At 50.6% G+C, this 20348-nt stretch overlaps 1 protein-coding gene across 2 annotated transcripts in view; it reads left to right on the top strand.

The window, feature by feature from the left end:
- The first annotated feature begins 5516 nt into the window (after positions 1 to 5516).
- Positions 5517 to 20348, top strand: part of CAMK2A (calcium/calmodulin dependent protein kinase II alpha) — a 69087-nt gene continuing 54255 nt past the window's right edge. Inside the window, exon 1 of one of the 2 annotated variants that reach the window (XM_007516404.3) lies at positions 5517 to 5745. In XM_007516404.3, coding sequence (XP_007516466.2) covers positions 5684 to 5745 — 62 coding nt within the window. In that variant the 5' untranslated portion in view covers positions 5517 to 5683. The remainder of the gene's footprint in view (positions 5746 to 20348) is intronic. The other variant, XM_007516405.3, reaches the window with a different exon arrangement.

Here is a 20348-nt window from a genome sequence, read left to right as displayed (position 1 = left end):
AGTGCCTGACAATCAGCATGCCTTCTGCCTACCTGCACAGTTTCTTGCCACACCCCTGACCAGGCCACCTGGGTCTGAGCTCTGAGCTGGGCAAGTGCTTGCACATGTGGTAAGGAAGGGTGGGAGAGGAGGAAGATAAGATCTGGAGTGGGGTGGGGTGGGGTGGGATCGAGTAGGGGCAGACGTGCCTCTGTGTCCACTTCAGTAGATTTGCCAGTCTGATGGGTGGGAGCCAGGGCAGTCCCATGCCAGCCGGGCCCTTCTGTGGAGTCTTGAGCTCAAATGGCCAGTTCCCCAGAAGGTAAGAAAGACAGCCTCCAACCAGGCCTGTGTGGAGAGCTCTGAGCCTCACTCTGGGCCTGGGCTCCCTCTCTGCCTCTTTTCTGGGGTCTGCTGGTTCCCTAGGCAAGTAGGTGTATAGTTTCAGCATATAAGGGACTGAGTGTTGCTCTGGGAGCTAGGATTTGGGAGCATCTGCCTGGCTGGGCCTCTGACCCATGACTATAGGGAGGCTGTTCCCTATCTCTGCCTGGTTCCCATTTGTAAGGACATGGACTACCTCTAGGCCCACCCAGGTCAGTGGAGGCCAAATCACGGGGGGCAGAGGTGCTGAAGTTGCTCAGAGCTTGGGGTAGGGGGGAGTCCTATCTGTGTCACATTCCATCTCTGCAAAATTGGCAGTGATAGCACCTTCCTGGAGAATGTTGCTGGTGGAGTAGGCACTGTGCCACGTGCAGCACCCCCAGAACAGAGCCTGGCTCTAATATGGAAACAGCTATCTGTCACATCCTTGGGTGGCTGTGAGGGAGCATTTTCCCCTTGTTCTCTGTAGGAGGAAGTGGAGGCTCTGGTGGGGCAGAGACCTGTTCGAGCACTTGCAGCAAATGCAAGACTTGAACTTGACTTCTCTAACTACAGATCATGCCAGGCAGTTCCAGGCCTGGTCACTGTTGTCCTGTTTTCTTGTCCACTGCAGGGAGTGGCTCTTCCATAGAATATCTCAGAGGACAGTCTACTTCCTGAGTGCTGGCCACCCTCCAGTCCAGTGACAGAGTTGGCTGTACTTCCTGTAGGGCAGTCACCCAAACCAAGACCCTCTGCAGGCTTGCATCTCCCCTGGCCCACTTTCCACGGATCCTGCCCCTCACATACTCACTGCCCTTAATGGGACAGGCCCCAAGGGGAACCTTAGCATGACACGTTTTCTGTGGTGCCTGCCCAGGCCCTGCAGGACTTCAAGCACTTGGGCTTACGTCTATGCATTCGAGTTACAATACCACTGGGGCTCACATCACCCCCCTCCCCACTTTCATCCCCTGTTACCACCCAGGAGCTCAGCTCTGGTTGCCATTTGGCCCTTCCCACCTAGTCGTGTTGCAGTTCCCCATCCTGCAATGTCAGAGTCAGGTCCAGAGACTTCCAGGGCTCCCACCCTCACCACCAACAGCCAGAATGCTGGTGGTGTATACTCGGACCTGTTGTGCAGATCACATCTTGCATAGCAGATGCTGGCTCCAGGGTCTGCCATGGACCCAGGGAGTGAGCATACTGGCAGGAACAGCCCCCACCACCAGCCCCCACTCCATGCAATCACCGGCCCATTCTCTCATTGCAGGAGGCAGGGCTGGCTCTGCACTGCCCCGCCACTGGGTACAGCTGCTGGCCTCCAGGGCATGGGGGAGGGGATAATGAATTAATGACCAGATTCCTCAGCAGGGGGACATCACACTGGGGGGGGGGTGCCTGTGTAAGCAAGTGTCCACATCCCTGGCTCTGGAAGGCTCAGAGGAGACAGAGAGAGAGAGGGAGAGAGAGAGAGAGAGAGAGAGAGAGAGAGGGAATTTAAGAGATGGTTGCCAAGGAGACCTTCCTCTCCTCCCTCCTCTTCCTCTATCTCCTATTCTCCTCAGCCCCACCTCTCCCCCATCAGCCTGAGGCCTGCCTAGACCCAGGGCCCTGTGTACTGCTTCTCACATGGGGTGGGAGAGACAAGTGATGGATACCTAGGGACAGAAAAGAAGGGGAGAGAGAGAGAGAGAGAGAGAGAGAGAGAGAGAAGGAGAGGAGAGATGAGAATAGAAGTGAAGAGGAACCGGAGAGGGAGGGTTGAGGAAGAGGGGTCCAAAATAGTTCAGCTCCAGTGAGGATGCAGGGAACAGGACCCCAAAACCCTGGGAAGGTGGTGCTATGTGCTTCTACAGGAAAGAGATCAGGAGGTGGCTGTGTTTGTCCCTTGAAGCCACTTAGGTCACCTCCTTGGTCCCCTGTCAGAGGCTGAGAAAGCTGGCACCTTCTCTGTTCCTTTACATCTTTCTATGATTCACATTACTCTCTGGGTGGCCTGATGTGAGGCCTCCCCCCCCCCCCCATGTGTTCCATTCTTTTCTGAGCATGCTCCTTTCATCTGTAGGAGCAGAAGAGGAAATGAGACAGTCAGGCCAGTTCCTAGTCTAGCAGGGCAAATCACCTCCTTGGTTCAGAACATTCAACTTTTATTAATACATCCCCAGGACACACCTGTCATCTGTTTGAGCTGTTAATTGCCAAAGTCTTATTGTATAGACAGCCAATGAGCTAGAGGCTCTGGGACCTCTGTGTCTCTTGCCTTAGCCCTCTTGTTCCACATGCATGACTGCAAAGCAGGTCTCTGGACAGCACCAAGTGCAAACCAGGAGTTCAGCTCCAGTGGGGATGCAGGGAACAGGGCCCCCAAAGTCCTGGGAAAGTGATGCTCCTATGATTCAGAGAGCCATGTTAAGGGTGGCAGGGGCACTTGAATCAATTTATAATCATCATCTCCCATTTATTGAGTGTGGGAGCCAGGTGGTGGTGCACCTGGTTAAGCACACATAGTATTAAGTGCAAGGACCCAGCAAGGATCTGGGTTTGAGCCACTGGCTCCCTGCCTACAGGGGGAATGCTTCACAAGCAGTGAAGCAGGGTTGCAGGTGTCTCTCTTTCTCTCTCTCTATCTCCCTGTCCTCTCTCAATTTCTCCCTGTCCTATCTAATAAATTTTAAAAACAGGAAAAATATGGCCACCAGAAGCCATTAAAAAAAAAGTACTGTTGAGTGTGTTTATCACTTATTTAAAGCCAAGGAGCAACTCTAGAGGCAAGAAATACTGACTCTGCTTTGCATAGGATGCCCAGGCTCCCAGAAGTTAAGACACTGGCCCTAACCACTCAGGCTATGCCAGTAGGCCCTCTGACCTCGGGGCAGAGTGCTCCCTTTTTGTGCCCTGGGCTGTTCTGTACATCCTTATGTGGAAGCTGCCCCCTGGTGCGGAGGGGGGTGGTGGGGGAAAAGTAGGGTGTGTGCCAGGCAGGTGGAGGTGCAGCCCTCCTCCACCCCGCCTTGTAGCAGGAGCCCCTTGCTTTGTGAGTGACTTGTTCTTTGCACTTTCTGCTGCCCACTGGCTGCACAGCCCCCGAGGGCAGGCCTGCCTTCCCTGCCTGGGAATTGCAACGTTGGCGGCAGAAGCAGGAAGCTTATTGTGTGCAGAAACAAAACGGAATGGTTCCCCCCCCTTTTTTTTTACTGAAGGTGGTAATGGTGCAATTAGTGGCTAAGCTATTACCCACCCCTCCCCTGTGCACTTCCCTGCCCTCCCCTCTGCCTCCCTCCAGTTTCTCTCCTGGGAAGAAAGATCTGCAGCACAGAGAGCCAGCCTTGTCTTTCTCTCCTGCCCCTGATTCCCAGAATGAGGGACAAGATAGGAAGGGTAGATCTCCAGAGCACTGTGAATCAGGGCCCTGTTGGGGTTGAGAATTCCTGACCAGCAGACAGTATGTCCAGCAAGTGAGGTGACCAACAAGGCACATTTGGAGGTGAGAAAGGGAGGGCCAGGGATGTTTAGGGCTTGGATAGCAGAGCCTTTGAATGAGACTGTGCTCCTTGTGGCCAGGTGCCAGCAGGAGACTCTGCCTGTTGGGCTGTGAAATGGGCTTCAGAGAAGGGGTGAGTGCAGAGGACCAGGGATTCCAAGCTCCAAGTGGAGAGATGAGGTTAGAGGGACCCAGGGTCTTGCCTTGTTCTCACCCCAAAACTGTGCAGAGGCCTCATCTTTTCATACCCCTTCACAGCCCACCCTGCTTTCCTCTCCTTCCTATCTTAAAAGTTTTTAAAATTATTTTTATGTATTTACTGGATAGAGACAGCCAGAAATCAAGAAGGAAGGGGGAGATAGAGAGGGAGAGAGAAAGAGAGGCACCTGCGCACTGTTTCAGCTTTCCTTCTGATGGTGGGGACTGGGGGCTTGAACTTGAGTTCACTGAGTGCACTGTAACTTGTGCATTCAATCAGGTGTGCCACCACCCAGCTCCACTTCCCTACTTTGTTAAAAAAAAAAAAAAAAGCTGGAGGTTCAGAGAGGGGCAGCAATTTATCCCAGGGTCACAAAGTTTATATGTATCAGAGCTGGAATTAAACTCACGTCCTTATATTCTGGTCTTTTACCTCCTTAAGCTCCCACATCCTATGGTGGGGAGCCAGGAGGGGGTGTCCTAGAACTAGAACATTTCATATGGCACAGAAAGGGGCCAAGGAGTCTGGGAGCGAGGGATTCAGGGCAGGTCAATGGCCACTGGCCTCTATGTTGAGCCATGATTTCCCTTCCCCCGCTGCCACTGTCATCTCTTTCACCTTGACTCTGAGCACACCAGAAACTGGGGCATGAGTCCCAGGAGGCCAGATCTCTATGGAACCTTTGGGGCACAGGGTGGGGGGGGTTATGGAAGAAGCCTCAAGAGAGGACCAGTTGTCACAGCTGTGAGCAGGGAGTGAGCAACCAGCCAGTGCTGCCCCTCCAGAATTCTAGTGACTCCTCTGCTCAAACCCACCCCCTCATCCCACCCCAAGCTGAGCACCTGGACTAAGTGCTAAAGAGAGAGGGAGAGTGCAATAAGAGAGGCACAGGAACACACACACACACACACACACACACACACACACACACACAATAGCAGTTCTTAATCTCCGTGATCCACCCAGAGAGATCCCAATGACTTAGTTCTCTCTACCCAGTAAACCTTAATGCCTGGCTGTTACCAAGGCAACGGGGCAATACCTGTCTCTCCCAAAGAGATGAAGTTGCCAGGGTAACTGTATCCTGTCTTTCCCCGGGACCATCCTGGAATGTGACACTCACTGGCTGTTACCATAGCAACTGCCTTTTTGCCCCACTTAATCCCATCCCAGAGGCTACAGGGGCCCCATCATTGGTGGAGGGGGTGGTGGGGAGGGAGATCACTTGTGGACTAAGTTTGTTCTCTTCCCCCTCCCTTGTCTCCTCCATTGGTGAGTCCATCACCTTTGGGGGGTTCTGGCCTCCTTACCCCCAGCCCACACAGCCCTGCAGTATTGTGCGTGGCAGAGCCAGGGTGCCCAGGAGCAGGTTTCACAGTGGAAGGCAGGCAGGTGTTTGGGAGGCAGTTACCGGGGCAACGGGAACAGGGCGTTTTGGAGGTGGTTGCCATGGGGACCTGGATGCTGACGAAGGCTCGCGAGGCTGTGAGCAGCCACAGTGCCCTCCTCAGAAGCCCAAGGCTCCTCAGTCAAGCCGCTCCTCGGTTCACACTCAGGCAGCCCAGGCAGGCAAGAAGCCCCGAGTTCCGGGAGCAGAGCGGCCGCACCCCAGCCCCGCTCCTCTAGCCCCAAGCTGCACCTGCCTGCTTAGTGCCAGGATGGCCACCATCACCTGCACCCGCTTCACTGAAGAGTACCAGCTCTTTGAGGAACTGGGAAAGTGAGTTGCACCTCAGAGAGTCCTGGGGGGTGCAGGGGTCAGGGCATGGGTGGAGAGCCTGTGCCTGCACAGCATATGTGCAGACCAGTTGGGGAGGATGGCATGCATTGGGGACACTGGTATGTGCCCAGAGCTAGGTGTAGGTATGTTTGTGCATACCCAGAAATGCCAAGACCAACTGCGTGAGTGCATGTGCAGGGTTGATGGTTGTTCGTACACACACACACACACACACACACACACACACACGTACACACAGATTCTTAAAAAACTCTGACTGAACTAGGGATCTTCCCAGGCAGATGATTTTGGTACCGGAATCCTTTGAGCTTTTCTTGTGGTGACCATCTGGCTTCAGTTTGGATACCTCTAGTCACAGAGAGCTCACTACTTCACAGTCCCTCCTGGTTTTAGACCCCTGCAGCAGCTGTTTGGAGCAACCAACTTTTTCCTTCTAAACATGTCCCCTCCCTGCCACCTCCCCCTTCCCACCTCTTTCTAGAGCAAGAGCAAGAGGGAATGTCAGTTCAGCAGGAGTTAATAGCCGCTTCCTGGGTTCCGGAGAGAGGAGAGGGACACTCAGGCTGTTGCAGGGGCTGCTGGGGTCAAGGCATTGCTTGCTCTGATCTCTGGCAAAGTTGTCCAGCCCCCAGGGCTTATTTTCTGTGCACACTGTCTGTTATGGAATGGGGGGATGCAGGGATGAGGAAAGAAGAGGGGCCCTTGGGGGAAGTCCAGCACTGCTGTGGAGTTCAGGGGAGTGCTTCTCAATGCCCCCAGCTAAGGCTTGAAGGCAGAGTCTGGAGGCAGAGTCTTTCCCGTGCTCTGGGAGATTCCCACTGTAACAGCAACGACGCAGGGGGGAAGGAGTCAGGGAGCAGGGGGACACTGGCCCTAGGTCTGAACTGGTGCACACATGAATGTGCATTTGATGTATGTTGCAGGACTTCTTAGGGGTACACTTGTATGCACTGTAAGGGCATGCAAAACATGCTTGTGCACCAGGAGGAGATACTGGTTTGTGTTTCCTGTAGAAAGTCTGGAAAAAAATGCAAGTGTGTTTTGAAAGGGTGGGTGCCTTTGGCCAGTGTGAAGGGTGCTGTGGACTGGTATGCATGGGAGTGAAGGTGTCAACATGCTTAACTGAGTGCACATGGACGGACACACACACACACACACACACACACACACACACACGGCAGGTTCGAGTTGCATACCAGAAGGCCGAGATCTTGATGTGTGCAAATGTGCAAATACACATCTGTACAAGGACACACATCTGAGGTGTGTGTGTGTGTGTGTACGCTCATGAAGCCATTGCTCACACAGTAGGGCAAGAGTGGGGATGTGGGAGGTGTGCGTGAGCTCATGCTGTTGCCTGTACATGTGTGGGAGACAGGTTTGTGGCTGTGAACCAGTGGGTGACTTGCACACGCACACACTCACACTGGCACACCAGGTCATCCTGATACTGCAGCCCCACGCAACTGTTTCTTGCGGGCACACACCCTTGTGTAGGCATGAGCTCACTCTCTCCTGCAGACTTCCTGTCTCTCTGAGTGTGTCCTAATGCTGGGGGGTGGGGGTGGGGGGTGAGGATGGAGAGTGGAAATGAGCATTTGGGCATGTCCCTGAGGGCAGAGGCCAACTGCCAAATGTGTGCAGGGTCTCCTTCCCCAGCAAGATTCCAGTGTCCACTAGCAATTATCTGGAGCTGCCAGCTTCGGCTGAAGCTTGATATGGGGACTGCGTCACAGGGCACAGGGAGACAAAGCTGCATGTGACTCAGGTGCTCAGGAGAAAAGAAAAGTCATGTTTTGCCCCAAGAGGATATGGACATCATGAAGGCTTGGTGGTGGTGGTGGGGTGGCAGAGAAAGCTTTCATGAGCTTCCTCAGCCCCTCTTCTTAGTGGAGTGCTTACAGAGAAGGGGGCAAAGACAGACTTTGAGGGGGCAGGGAACCCTGGTATGGCCCCTGGCAGGAAAAAAAAATAGAGTGGCATGTCAGGACCTCTTCTAATCAATTTCCTACTTCTCCCTTCCAGAACTGTCAGGGCTCTTAACCTCTTTTAGGTCACATATTCCTCCTGGAATCTGATACAAGTCTAAGTCTGCATTTGTCAGGGAAGTGCACAAGATTGTGGCATGTTGCATGGGGTGCCAGGTCCTTGCAGGACCTCTGGATGACTGTGGGTGGGTAGGTGGGTGAAGGCTAAGGATGATGGCTTTTCCAAAAAAAAAAAAGAATGGGGGTTGGAAAGGTGCCTCTGAGCTTGGGTCTGGAGATCAAGGGAGAGCACTGAGGAGGTCAGGGCTCCCTGTCTTCCCTGAAAGTTCCAGCCCAAGTGCTCAGAGGTGGGTGGGCAGGAAAGGGCACAGGCTGGGCATTTGACTCCCCCCATGCACTGTGCCCTTTATCTGGAGTTGGCCCAGCCCTGCCTCCTGTGGGCTGGCAGAACAGAACAGCACCTCCTCTGGTGGGGAAGGTACCTATAGGGTGTATTCCTTGGTGACCCACTCTCCTGGCTCAGGAATGAGCTACCCAGAAGTTGTGCATCTGGTCCAGTAGGCCACTTGAGATCATGATGGGGTGACTGGTCCAGGCAGCTGGGTAGCTCTCCCCAGGGACACAGGGCCTGAACTGCCCAGGCAGAGAGCAGGGTATGGGCCTCTCCAGGCTTCCTGGCATCTTGCCCAGTGAGGCCTGGCTGTCAAGGGAGGCCTTCGAGGAGTCGGGGGGGGGGGGGCTGGCTCTGGGTTCAAGGGAAGCTACCCCTCTCCCACCTGCTGGGCAGACAGTTGAGGGTTGCAGAGACAGGGACAGGGCCCTGGGCAGGATCCCCCGTGGGGGCCTCCGGATGTTACTGATAGCATATGAACTCAGATGTGCCTGGAGCTTGATTCCAGCTTCCCTTATGAATGGAGGTGGGACTGGCTCTGGAGACACAGACACTGGCTTGTTTCCTTCTCCCAGGACCCCAAAATCTTCCTTCCTCCTAGAGGATGCAAAAAAGGGAAGCCAGAGACCTGGGTGGGAGGCAGGCAGGTGACTCCCAGGAATGCAGAGTTCCAGACCCCAGGGGCAGAGAGCAGGAGGATAAGTTCAGCTCTCCCAACCTCTGATATTTTACAAGCTTGAGCTCCTCCTCCCAGGAGGGGCCAGGGAGGCTGAGCATCGCCTGCAGCCTGTGTACTGGAAGGGCCTCAGAAGAGATTTTACTTGAGCAGAGAAGGGTGGGAGGAGGAGGCTGGAGGGAGGAAAGAGGAGGAGGGAGGGTGCCTGAAGAGAGAGCACAGCCCACTCTTTTTCTCTCTAGAAACAGGGAGCTGAGATTGACTCAGGGCAATGTTGGGGTTGGGGGAAGGGACAGCAGGGCAGGTGGCCGGCTGAGAAGGCAGAGTATGGGAAGAAGGGAAGAAGGAAAGGAGGCTCTCCAGTTCAGATCCTGACTTGAGCTGGGCTGATCACTGGGGAGGGGGACACTGTGGCCCAGAAGCAGTCAGCCTCTGGCATTGGTGGTGGTGGTGGTGTGTGTGTCCTGGTTACTCAGGTTTCTTAAAACTCTAGCTGTAACAGCTGCAACAAGAACTTTTCCAACAAAGCTGTTAGGAGAATGGATGGTGTAATATCAAAGGGGAGAACACCTGGGCATGGAGGCACCGCCTAGAGCTTTTATTCTGCTTCTAATCACTTCTCCTAGTCACAGAGTTCAGCACTGCCCCATCCATTAGCCCAGCGCTGCAGGAGGTGGCAGGCTTACTCATCCATCTCACAGGTGGGGAAACTGAGGCTGGCCATGGGGGCTGGAGGCCTTGTTCAGACTGGTGAGCTAAATTGCCATGAAGGAACCTCCTTCCTCCAACTCACTAGCAAGTGAAGGGAGCCCTGAGCTGTCAATATTTTTTAAGGCTTTTTAAAACCTTCATTTATTTAGATAGGACAGAAAATTTAAGGGGGGGGGACAAAGAGGGTGGGGGGAGGGGGAAAAGAGACAGAAACCTGAAGTACTGCTTCACCATTTGTGAAGTTAGCCCCCTGCAGGTGGGAAGAGAGTATTTGAGCCCAGGTCCTTCTGCATGGTAACATGTGTACTTAACCAAGTATGCCACTGCCCAGTACCCACACTTCTTCCTCCTCTTCTTTTTGTAATATATATTTTTTATTTCAGATATTGAGAGAGAGAAAGAGAGAGAGAGACAGACAGACAGACAGACCAAGATCAGAGCACTACTCAGTTCTGGTTCGTGGTGGTTCTGGGGATTGAACCTGGGATCTCGGAGTCTTAGGCATAAAAGTCTCTCTTTTTTTTTTTTTTTTTTTTTTTGCCTCCAGGGTTATTGCTGGGACTTGGTGCTTGCACCACGAATCCACTGCTCCTGGAGGCCCTTTCCCCCCCCCTTTTGTTGCCCTTGTTGTTTTATCGTTGTCTTGATTATTATTGTTGTTGTTATTAATGTCATTGTTGTTAGGACAGAGAGAAATGGAGAGAGGAGGGGAAGACAGAGAGGGGAAGAGAAAGATAAACACCTACAGACCTGCTTCACCGCCTGTGAAGCAACCCTCCTGCAGGTGGGGAGCCAGGAGCTCGAACTGGGATCCTTCCACTGGTCTTTGCACTTTGTGCCACGTGCGCTTAACCTGCTGAGCTACTGCCCGACCCCCATAAAAGTCTTTTTACATTACCGCTAAGCTGTCTCTCCAACCTAATCATGTTTTTTCCCCTCAAGGAAGATCTTAAAAATATTATTTTATTTATTACATATAAGAGAGAGTGAGTTGAGCAGCACTCTAATACAAGAAGCAGGAGGGATTGAACCTGGAACCTTAGGCAGGCAAGACTGAAACTGTACCCATTGAGCCATTTCTCCCTGTCACTGAGCCAATGATTCTTTTCCAATCCTGATTCCTCCTATGTCTTTCCAGGGCCCCCCTGATGGGATCCCTTGTCTGTTATATGCCTGAGCCGTAGCATCTGTGTGACAGGAGCTATGATACTTCTGCAGACCCCTGGAATGGTCCATCTGGTGGGCTGTCTCTTTAGCCTCACTCTCAAAGGCCTCAGGATATCTCAGGCACCCAGAATACCATGATGGGGAGGACAGTGGGTGCTGGCTACTCATACCTAGATGTGGGATCCAGGGTCACCACCTAGAGAGAAGCTATCTGCCAGAGGCCAAAGGGAGAAACCAAGAGGAAGCCGTGGCTAGTTGTCCAGCCTACATGCAGAAGTTCAAGGACAGGCTGTAGGTGGTGCATGGAGCAGCAGGGGCCAGGGAGAGGACAGCCTTGCCTCCCTCTCCTGCAAGCCAGCAGAGCGGCAGGCACGCACATATTCTGGTGCATGCGGCAACCCTCCACCCCCACACAGCCGCCCCCACACAGGCTGAGCCACACTGACACTGCCAGCCTCCTCCTGCCCGCCTGCTCCCTGCACAGCACACAGCACGCAGCATGCAGCACGCAACACGCAGCACACAGCACACAGCACACAGCAACACTGCTGCCTGCAGCCCTACCACCTGGGTCCCCCACCCTTTCCAGTGTGCTGAGAGCAATGCCCTGGAATACAGTGCCAGCATCCTGCTGCTAGTTCCTGTGCGCATGCGTGCACTTACACACACACACACACACACACACACACACACACACACACACGGATGAGTATGCACATGAAAAGCAAGTTAATTCTATGACTTGGGCAGGGGAGATAGCATAAAGATTATGCAGAAAGATTTTCAGATCTGAGGCTCTGAGGCCGTAGGTTCAATCCCCAGCACCACCATAAGCCAGAGCGGAGTAGCGATCTAGTCCCTTCTTCTTCTCCTCCTCCTCCTCAATGTATCTCTCTTATTAAAATAAATAGGACTAGGGAGACAGCATAAAGATTATGCAAAAGATTTTCATGCCTGAGGCTCAGAAGTCTCAGATTCAATCCTTAGCACTACCATAAGCCAGAGCTGAGCAGTGCTCTGGAAAAGAAAAAAAAGAAAAAAAAAGACAAAAACACTCCTCCATGCCATTCAGGGAGAACAGTAGGTTCTGGGCTCTGACCTGGCTGTCTCTCCATGTCTATCTCAATTACTCTGCATCTCTTCTGAGGCCTTCCTTCTCTTCCCTACATACATCTCTCTGTTTCTACATCTCTGGTCCCCCTCCCCTCTCCTATGTGCATGCTGTTTGGGTCTGCCCTCTTCTGGGGAGCACTATAGGAAGCCCTGCCTCTCCACCCTGGACCCCCAAAGGCAGTCCCTAGAGCTTAGAGGCCCAGCCCAGCACAACTATCTTGGCTCTTGGGGAACCTGGGTTCTCAGCGAGGTGTCACAAGTTTCTAAGACTGACAGGACCTTCTATGCTGGGAAACTTAGGGCCTTGGTGTCTTATCATCCCAGCAGAAGAGGGGCATGTCTGTAATACTTCACTCATTCCACAAGCGTTTTTTGGGCATGCACTTAGCCATCATCCCTGGGCTGAGCCCAGCACAAACCACATGGAAGATTTTTGTAGGGGGGCCCAAACAGACTGGTGGGAAGCTGACAGTATTGAAATGACTTCAGAATTCATCCTTTAAATGCTACTAGATAAGGGCTCAGAGCACAAACAGGCACACACGACACCGTGAGCTATAAAGATATTTCAACAAGTTGGCGTGAGGGAGGCATCAGAGAAGACTCCTGAGGAGGTGGCAAGGAGGACTTGGGAGCCCAATGAGTTAGCCTGTGGAACGACAGTAGCACGGTTTTCCTCAGAGTGGGAACACCACAGGTGAAGGCTCTGAGGTATGTCTTTCTCTTTCAAATGCTTTATTTTATTAGAGACAGGGAGAATCTGAAAAAGAAAGGGTAGATGGAGAGATGAAGAGAAAGAGAGACACATGCAACACTGCTTTACTACTTGTGGAGCTTCCTCTCTGCAGGTGGGATCTGGGGGTTTGAACCCAGATCCTCGAGTGTGGTAACATATGTGCTCAACAGGGTATGCCACCACCTGACCTCCGAGGTGTGTTTTTCAGTGGAACATCTCAGCACTTATCAGGTCAGATCCATCTTCCTCTAAATTTTGGAATCCTGGCACCCAGAAGGAATGTTAAAGCCATACAGATTGTCTAGATGAGGGTTGGTGGGTCACATGGTGAAAGTCTGGAATGCACAGAGGGAGAGACACCTTAGCATATATAGCCTCCTTCAGTGCCATAGTAGCCCTCATGTGCTTCTGGGGCTTAAACCTGGACCACATTCCTGGGAAGGCATGCTCCCTACCCAGTTTGCTATCTCTTGGCCCTTGCTTGTCTCTCTTAGCCTTTGGAACCACCCTCTTTGAACTCGGCCCTCTGCGGTGTGCATGTGGGTTAAGGTAGGCCAGGAGCCCGTGGGAGGCTGCAGAAAAAGCAGCCCCTGGACATCTTCCCCTGCTCTGGCCCTGCCTGCAAACCCTGTGACTGTTTTTCCTCTCTGTAGCACATTCAAGAAAACCCAGGCACAGCCCAAACAAGGAATGTGCTGGAACTTCTGTGGGGTTGCTGTTCCCTGCGGCAAACAGAATCTTCCAGTTCCCGAGCCGTCTGTGTCCCCCATGAGTCTTCTGCTGGGTTGGCGCAGGGCAGGCCTGCTCTGAGACATGGCGTCCCTGCAGCATCTTTTGGAGTCTGGAAGTGGGCGACCACTGGGGAAACAGGAAGAAGGGAGAGAGGAGTGGCTTCAGGAGCTGGCCTGGGATCCTCAAGCACAGAATGCTACAGAGTGGGGTTCTAGGCAGAGCTACACTGTGCAGCTTCCCCCTGCTGCTTGGTGCCTGGGGTTCAGCTCGCTCACCAGCTGAGTAGCTCATAGGCAGGAGGCTGGGCACAAGGATAGTTCAGTGGTGGCAGGACTGAGTGCAATCCACCAGGAGTCTCCTCTATTCACCCCGTCATCTCAGAGGTAGAATGCTAGGTGTCCTGATACAGAGTGGGGAGGTTTGGAGAGGAGAATGGTTTTGGACAATGAGGATTATGAAGTGCCAGTCTTGTCACATCCAGGCAAAATAATGACTAGCAGGAAGCCAGAGAGATGAGGTGTAGAAGCTGCAGACACCTTAGCACCACTCCACTGCTTTTGAAGCCCACCTTGTGCAGGTTTGCCCATGTGGTGACCAGAAGCAGGAATCTGGGGTCCTAGAGCTCTACCGGGAAAGCCATTTTCTGGCCGCCAAGATGCGGATTTCAATTTTGGGAGGTGGTTTTTGCCATTGTGGGGGTAGTCACAGAATCCTATGTGAAGGTGGAGGAAAAGGTACATTCTTTGTCCCGAATAATGCACTGACACAGAGTAACAATTGTGGGTATGGGACTAGGGGAGCTAGCTCAGTAGCTGAGTACAGGACTTGCATACCTGAGGCCCCAAGAGCTCCAGGTTCAATCCTCAGCACTGCCATATGTATGCCAGAAATGAGCGGGGCTCTGGTCTCTTTTTCTCTCATTCTCTCTCATAAAAAATAAATTATTTGGGGGGGGCACATGCAATGAGTGCGCCCCTCACCACATGCAATGATCCAGGTTCAAGTCCTCGGTCCCCTGCCCTGGTGGGAAGAAGCTTCACTAGCAGTGGGCCGGCGCTATAGGGCATCTCTGTTTGTTCTCTCCCTTCTAGCTCTTTTTGCCTCTTACACTCTTATCAGAATGAAAAAGAAAAGCGATGGCTTTTGGAAACTGTGGAACCAAGACACAGCACTAACTCTATCAGAAGAAAAAAGAGAGAAATAAATAACTCTAGCAGAAGAAAAAGAAAGAAATGACAAAGACTTTTAAAAAGACTGAAAAAAAATCAATCTTTCAGCGTGTCCATGAACACCCAGAGATCCTAGTTAATGTACCCGGGAGGAAAGAGCAGTCACCAGGAAAGGGAGGACAGACTTCAGGGCTGAGTGCTCAGTGGGGCCAAACACTGCTTGGAGGGCACAATCCAGAGAGATCAGCTCACTGGGGATGATGCAGGGCTGGGGCAAGGCTAGGGTGGTGGACTTGGCATCAGCCTCACTTCCACAGAGCCCTGGGGGTGGGAAGCAGATTGTGGTGGGTTTACAGAATGTGGGAGGTGGGAAGAAGAGGCGGCGGATGTTGGACACTCGTTCTGGCAGTTTGGCAGCAGAGAAGGGAGGAAATGGCCCCAAGATGCTGGGGCCAGAGAAAAGCTCTCTTTTTAAAAATTTTATTTATTTATTTATTTGCCTTCAGGGTAGGACTCAGTGCCGGCACTGCAAATCCACTGCTCCTGGAGGCTATTTTTTTCTCCCATTTTTGTTGCCCTTGTTGCTCTTGCTATTATTATTATTAATGCCTGTGTTGGATAGGACAGAGAGAAATGGAGAGAAGAAGGGAAGACAGAGGGGGAGAGAAAGATAGACACCTGCAGACCTGTTTCACCACCTGTGAAGCGACTTTTCTGCAGGTGGGGAGCCAAGGGCTTGAACTGGGATGCTTAAGCCAGTCCTTGCACTTTGTGCCACATGTGCTTAACCGGCTGCGCTACCACCCAACTCCCTAAAGGGAGAAACACACACACACACACACACACACACACACACACACACACACACACACACACACACACACTCACACACACACACACACACACGGGCGGGAGGAGAGAGAGAGAGATAGAGAGAATGAGACCACAGCACCAAAGCTTCCATCAAAATTGTGGAGGCCCGACTTGAACCTGGGTCATGCACAACATGAACCAGCGTACTCTTCAAGTGAGCTATTTTGCTGGCCTGGCATTTTGGTTTTAAAAGGTCTCAAAGTATGGGTATATACTTTGCTGGGATCAGGGAGAAGCTGAGAATGTCAGATCCCCGGACAATCAGACCTCTTCAAGGAACCCAGAGTAGAAGGGGGTTCAGGGTGGGGGCGGCAGTTCTGTCTCCAGAAGGCCCCCAAACAGCATTGCTGTCTACCAAGCCGAACTCTGGAATGGGGAGGGGAGAGTAGTTTTAGTATGAGGTGGGTAGTAATTCCTTTAGAGTAGATGACAGAACACGTCTTAGGTAGAAAGAACCTCTAATACGAGTTCCGAAAAGATAAGCCAGCAGTTGAGGACTCTGGTCTTTGGACTTGCTGGCACTACAAATCCAGTGCTCCTGGTGGCCATTTTTTCCATTTTATTTGTTATGACAGAAGAGAGGGAGATAGAGAGGGAGAGAGAAAGATAAACACCTGCATACCTGCTTTGCTGTTTGTGAAGCCTTCACTCTGCAGGTGGGGAGCTGGGGCCTCGAACCCAGGTCCTTGCACTTTGTACTATGTGTGCTTATCCAGGTGCACTACCACCTGGTTCCTTCTTTCTTCCTTCCTTCCTTTCTTCCTTCCTTCCTTCCTTTCTTTCTTTCTTTCTTTCTTTCTTTCTTTCTTTCTTTCTTTCTTTCTTCCTTCCTTCTTTCCCTCCCTCCCCCTTCTTTCCTCCTTCCTTCCTTCCTCCCTCCCTTCCTTCTTCCATCTTTCTTTCTTTCTTTCTTTCTCTCTTTCTTTCTTTCTTTCTTTCTTTCTTTCTTTCAACAACAGAGAGGTGGGGGGAGACAGGGGATAGATAGATAGACAGACATATATATATATATGCAACAGCACTAAAATTTCCTTCAATGTGGTGGAGACTGAATTTGAACCTGGTTCAAGTACATGCCAAAGAAGCACACTATCCAAGTAAGCTACTCTGCCATTTGCTGGCCAACTTTTGTTGGAGTAACAGTACAGCATTGGAGCATCCCCCAGTGCTACAGTCCTCCCATGGGGTGCCAGTTTTCGTACCTGGACTATGCACATAGCAAGGCCTGCACCTTACCTGGTCAACTATCTCTCTTGACTCCTGGCATATATCTTTTCATTGTTTTTAATTTTTTTTTTGCATTGGCTTTGAATGATTTCACTGCTCCCAGTTGGCTACTTTTCTCTTTCCTTTTAAAATTTCAGATTGGGGGGGGGGGATTCACTTCATAGTTCATGAAGCTTCCCTGGATGCTGTACGTGGTGCTCCCATGTGATGTCAGGGCTTGAACCTGTGTCCTTGTGTGTGACAAAATGTGTGCTCTACCAGGTTAGCTCTCTCCAGTCCCCTGGTATAGAGTATTAAAAGGAGAAAAGGCCTCTGTCCTGTTTCACTTCACCATTATGTTACAGATAAAGAAACCAAAGCCCATGTGGAAGCTGGCTCATATCCCAAACCTACCAGGAGGAAATTCTGTCTGTCTCACTTAGATAGCCCTCCCTGCACACATTCTGTGACCCACTTAGTACCATGGCCATACATGTCACACTCAGGGTTCATATGCCATGCCCAGAGCTTCATGATATCGCTCACAAAAGTGCACTGACACACAGCTGTGAGCAGTGACATTGTCCTTTTGGTCTTTGTGTTCCCAGGACACATTTTTGTTTGCTTGCTTTGTCCCCAGGGTCATCAGTGGGGCTTATTGCCTGCAAGACTCTACTGCTCCTGATGGTCATTTTCCCCTTTATTTTTTATATGATAAGAGATGGAGAGAGAGAGAGACAGAGGGAGTGAGAGATACCAACAGCATTGTTCTACTATTTAGAGGCTCTGCCCACCCCCAATCCCCCGTAGATGGGGACCCAGGGCTTGAACTTGAGTCTTCCAGCATAGTAATGTGTGTGTTTTGCTGGGTGTGACACCTCTCAACATCTAGGACTCTTTCATGGAGCTCCAGAACCATGGGCCTGCTCCCACAGGGCCCTCCCATATAGACCTCCTGCTGCCTCTTGAGGCTTTTTGCTGTCCTCATACCCCTGTCCTAATCCCCCTGGGCCTCCTTCTTTTATCCACCCTATTCTGTCTTGAGACCCTGCCCATGCAGCTGCCTGCCACCTGCTTTGTTCAGGGCTCCAGGGAGATGGGATTGACTCTCCTGCTTGCCAAGACTGTCAGGTGTGGCCACTTGCTAACACAGAATGAGAATACAGGAAACCGCTTTTGGAGAAATAGTAGACGGTTATGTTGTCTGTGGCCAGAGACACAGGTTCTTGAAAGATTACTCTGAAAGACAAGGTCTGTATGTGACTGAGCACCTGCAGTTGCCTTTCCCAGAACACACACAACCACAGAGTAGGTGAGGCCCAATAAAGCCCATCATTCAGATCTTAAGTCCTTTTATTAGACAAAGGAACCAGAACCTCCATGCTAAGGAGCCCCCAGGTGACTCAAGTCTAGTTCACTGACTATTGTGTTTGACACAGTACCATGTTGAAGTTCTTTCAGAATAAGGCACTCACACTTAAGAATTGGAAACTTTAAGGACTGACAAGATAGCTTACCTGAGTAATGGCTTTGCTTTGTCATGAACATGACCCAGGTTCTAGTCTAGTTCTCACTGCATTGGGGGAAGCTCTAGTGCTGTGGCATCTCTCTCTCTCTCTGTCTCTCTCTCTCTCTCTCCTGATTTCCTGTCTCTTGGTCTTTCTACCTGAAAAAGTCAGCCTAGAGCAGTGAAGCCCTGATGATAAAACAAATAAAAACCAACCAACAGAACAACAACAACAAAGAAACAAATTTTCAGATAAATATTCAGATGTCTTTTTTTATCTGTTAAAATTTTTAATTATTTGTTAGATAGAGACAAATAAAAATTGAGAGGGAAGTGGGATATAGAGAAGGAGAGAAAAATAGAGACACCTACAGCACCGCTTCACCACTTGTGAAGCTTCCTCCTTGCTGGAGGAAAGCAAGTGGGGTCTTGAACCTGGGCCCTCTCACATAGTAGCATGAATTAACTGCATGAGCCACTGCCTGGCACCATATTTCTCGTTTTATTTTTTATATTTTATTTATGTAGTAGATAGAGAGCAGCATACTACTCAAATTATCTATTTTGCCAGCGCATATGTCTTTCTTTTCTTAAAAGCAATCAGCCAATCAGGGGAACAGGCTACATTCCATGGTAGCACTCACTCTCTCTCCTCTATGAGTGCTGCAGCTCCCCACCCTTGCTCTAAATTCTCATACAACCTTGACCAGTGTGAGGGCCAAAGCCCAGGAGTCTCTTTCTAAAACACATAGGATCTCAGCCTCACTCTCAATACAAGAACTACAAACCAAAGTCAAGCTCTATTGCCATGGTTTATCCAGGCCCGTAACAAAGACAAGAAAACAGAATAACATACTGTTGATGAAGCTGGAGAGAAATTGCCCCCCTCGCACCCTGATGTGAGACTAAATCAGCAGGATCTCTAAAACACAGAATCTCTTGCTATGTCCCCCCAAACACCAGATTACATTGATTCTAATCAAATGACACTAGTGCTAGCCATTTGCACACTGACATTTGTGTATGTGGGGGACATGACTCTAATGCACACACAGAAGCCGTGCTTATAACCACTGTAGTTTGGGGCTAGTTTATCAATGGGGAAAAGGCTAGGTATATCACAGGTCAAAAACTATATAGTAGGGTCAGTAAAATAGCTCACCTGGATAGTGTGCTGGCTTTACCATGAACTTCACCTGAGTTTACGCATGGCCCCCACTGCATTAGAGGTTGTAGTATCTTTCCCTTTTTCTTTTTTTAAAAATAAACAATTAAATTTAAAAAATTATCTTTATTTATTGAATAGAGACATCCAGAAATCAAGAGAGAAGGGGATGATAGAGAGGGAGAGAGACAGAGAGACACTTGCAACACTGCTTCATCACTCTCAAAGTTTTACCCCTGTAGGTGGGGACTGGGGGCTTGAACCCAGGTCCTTGAACACTGTAACATGCACACTCAGGCAGGTGTATCACTACTTGGCCCCTCTTTCCCTCTTTCTATCTCTGTCTTTGTTTCTTTTGTAAAGAAACAGTTATTATTTATTAAGGAGAGAGAGAGAACTAGAACACCACTTTGGCACATGTGACACTGGGGATTGAACTCAGGAATTCATTCTCTTAAGCCTAACACCTGCAACATCTCCCATGGTGCTGTCACTTTCTTTACTTTTGATTTTCGAAATTATTATAGAGACAAGTAGGACAAGGGATGGGGAAAACGGAAGAGTGAAAGAGACACCTACAGCCTGCTCTGTCCCCTCATGAAGCTTCCCCTCTGCAGGTGGAGATGGAACTCAAACCAGGATCCTTGTGCTTGCTAACTTGTGCTCTTTAGGGGTTGCACCACCACCCAGCCCCATCTCTGCCTTTCTCTCTGAAAAAGTTGAGCTGGAGCAGTGAAGTCCCTATGATGATTAAAACAAATGAAAAAAGCAAAGCAAAACAAAGCAAACCCTGTATGTTATCCCACCAGGGTCACACACACACAACTCAAAATAAAACAAAAAGGAACCTGTATGTTATGTTATTATATTATATAGTATACTAGTCTGTACTAAGGTGGGGTTGGGGTGGGAGTCTCTGGTTGTTGCAGTACAGCAGAAGGACCTCAGAAACTAGGCTACTAAGGAGGGAAGACATCTTTTCATTGTCTATACTTTTATAAACTTTTGAAATTTGAACCATGTCAGTATATTACCTACCCTCAGATTTAAAAAATAAAAGAGAGAAAACAAAACTAACCAAACAAAAAACAAATGTTTGGCACTTCGCTGCTGTATATCTAGCCCCTAAGGTTCTAGTTCTATGATCT

This window comes from Erinaceus europaeus, chromosome 2 (assembly GCF_950295315.1).
Source record: "Erinaceus europaeus chromosome 2, mEriEur2.1, whole genome shotgun sequence".
Classification (NCBI taxonomy): Eukaryota; Metazoa; Chordata; class Mammalia; order Eulipotyphla; family Erinaceidae; genus Erinaceus; species Erinaceus europaeus.
Note: the sequence above shows the minus strand (reverse complement) of the source record. Positions and strands in the feature narration are given on the sequence as shown.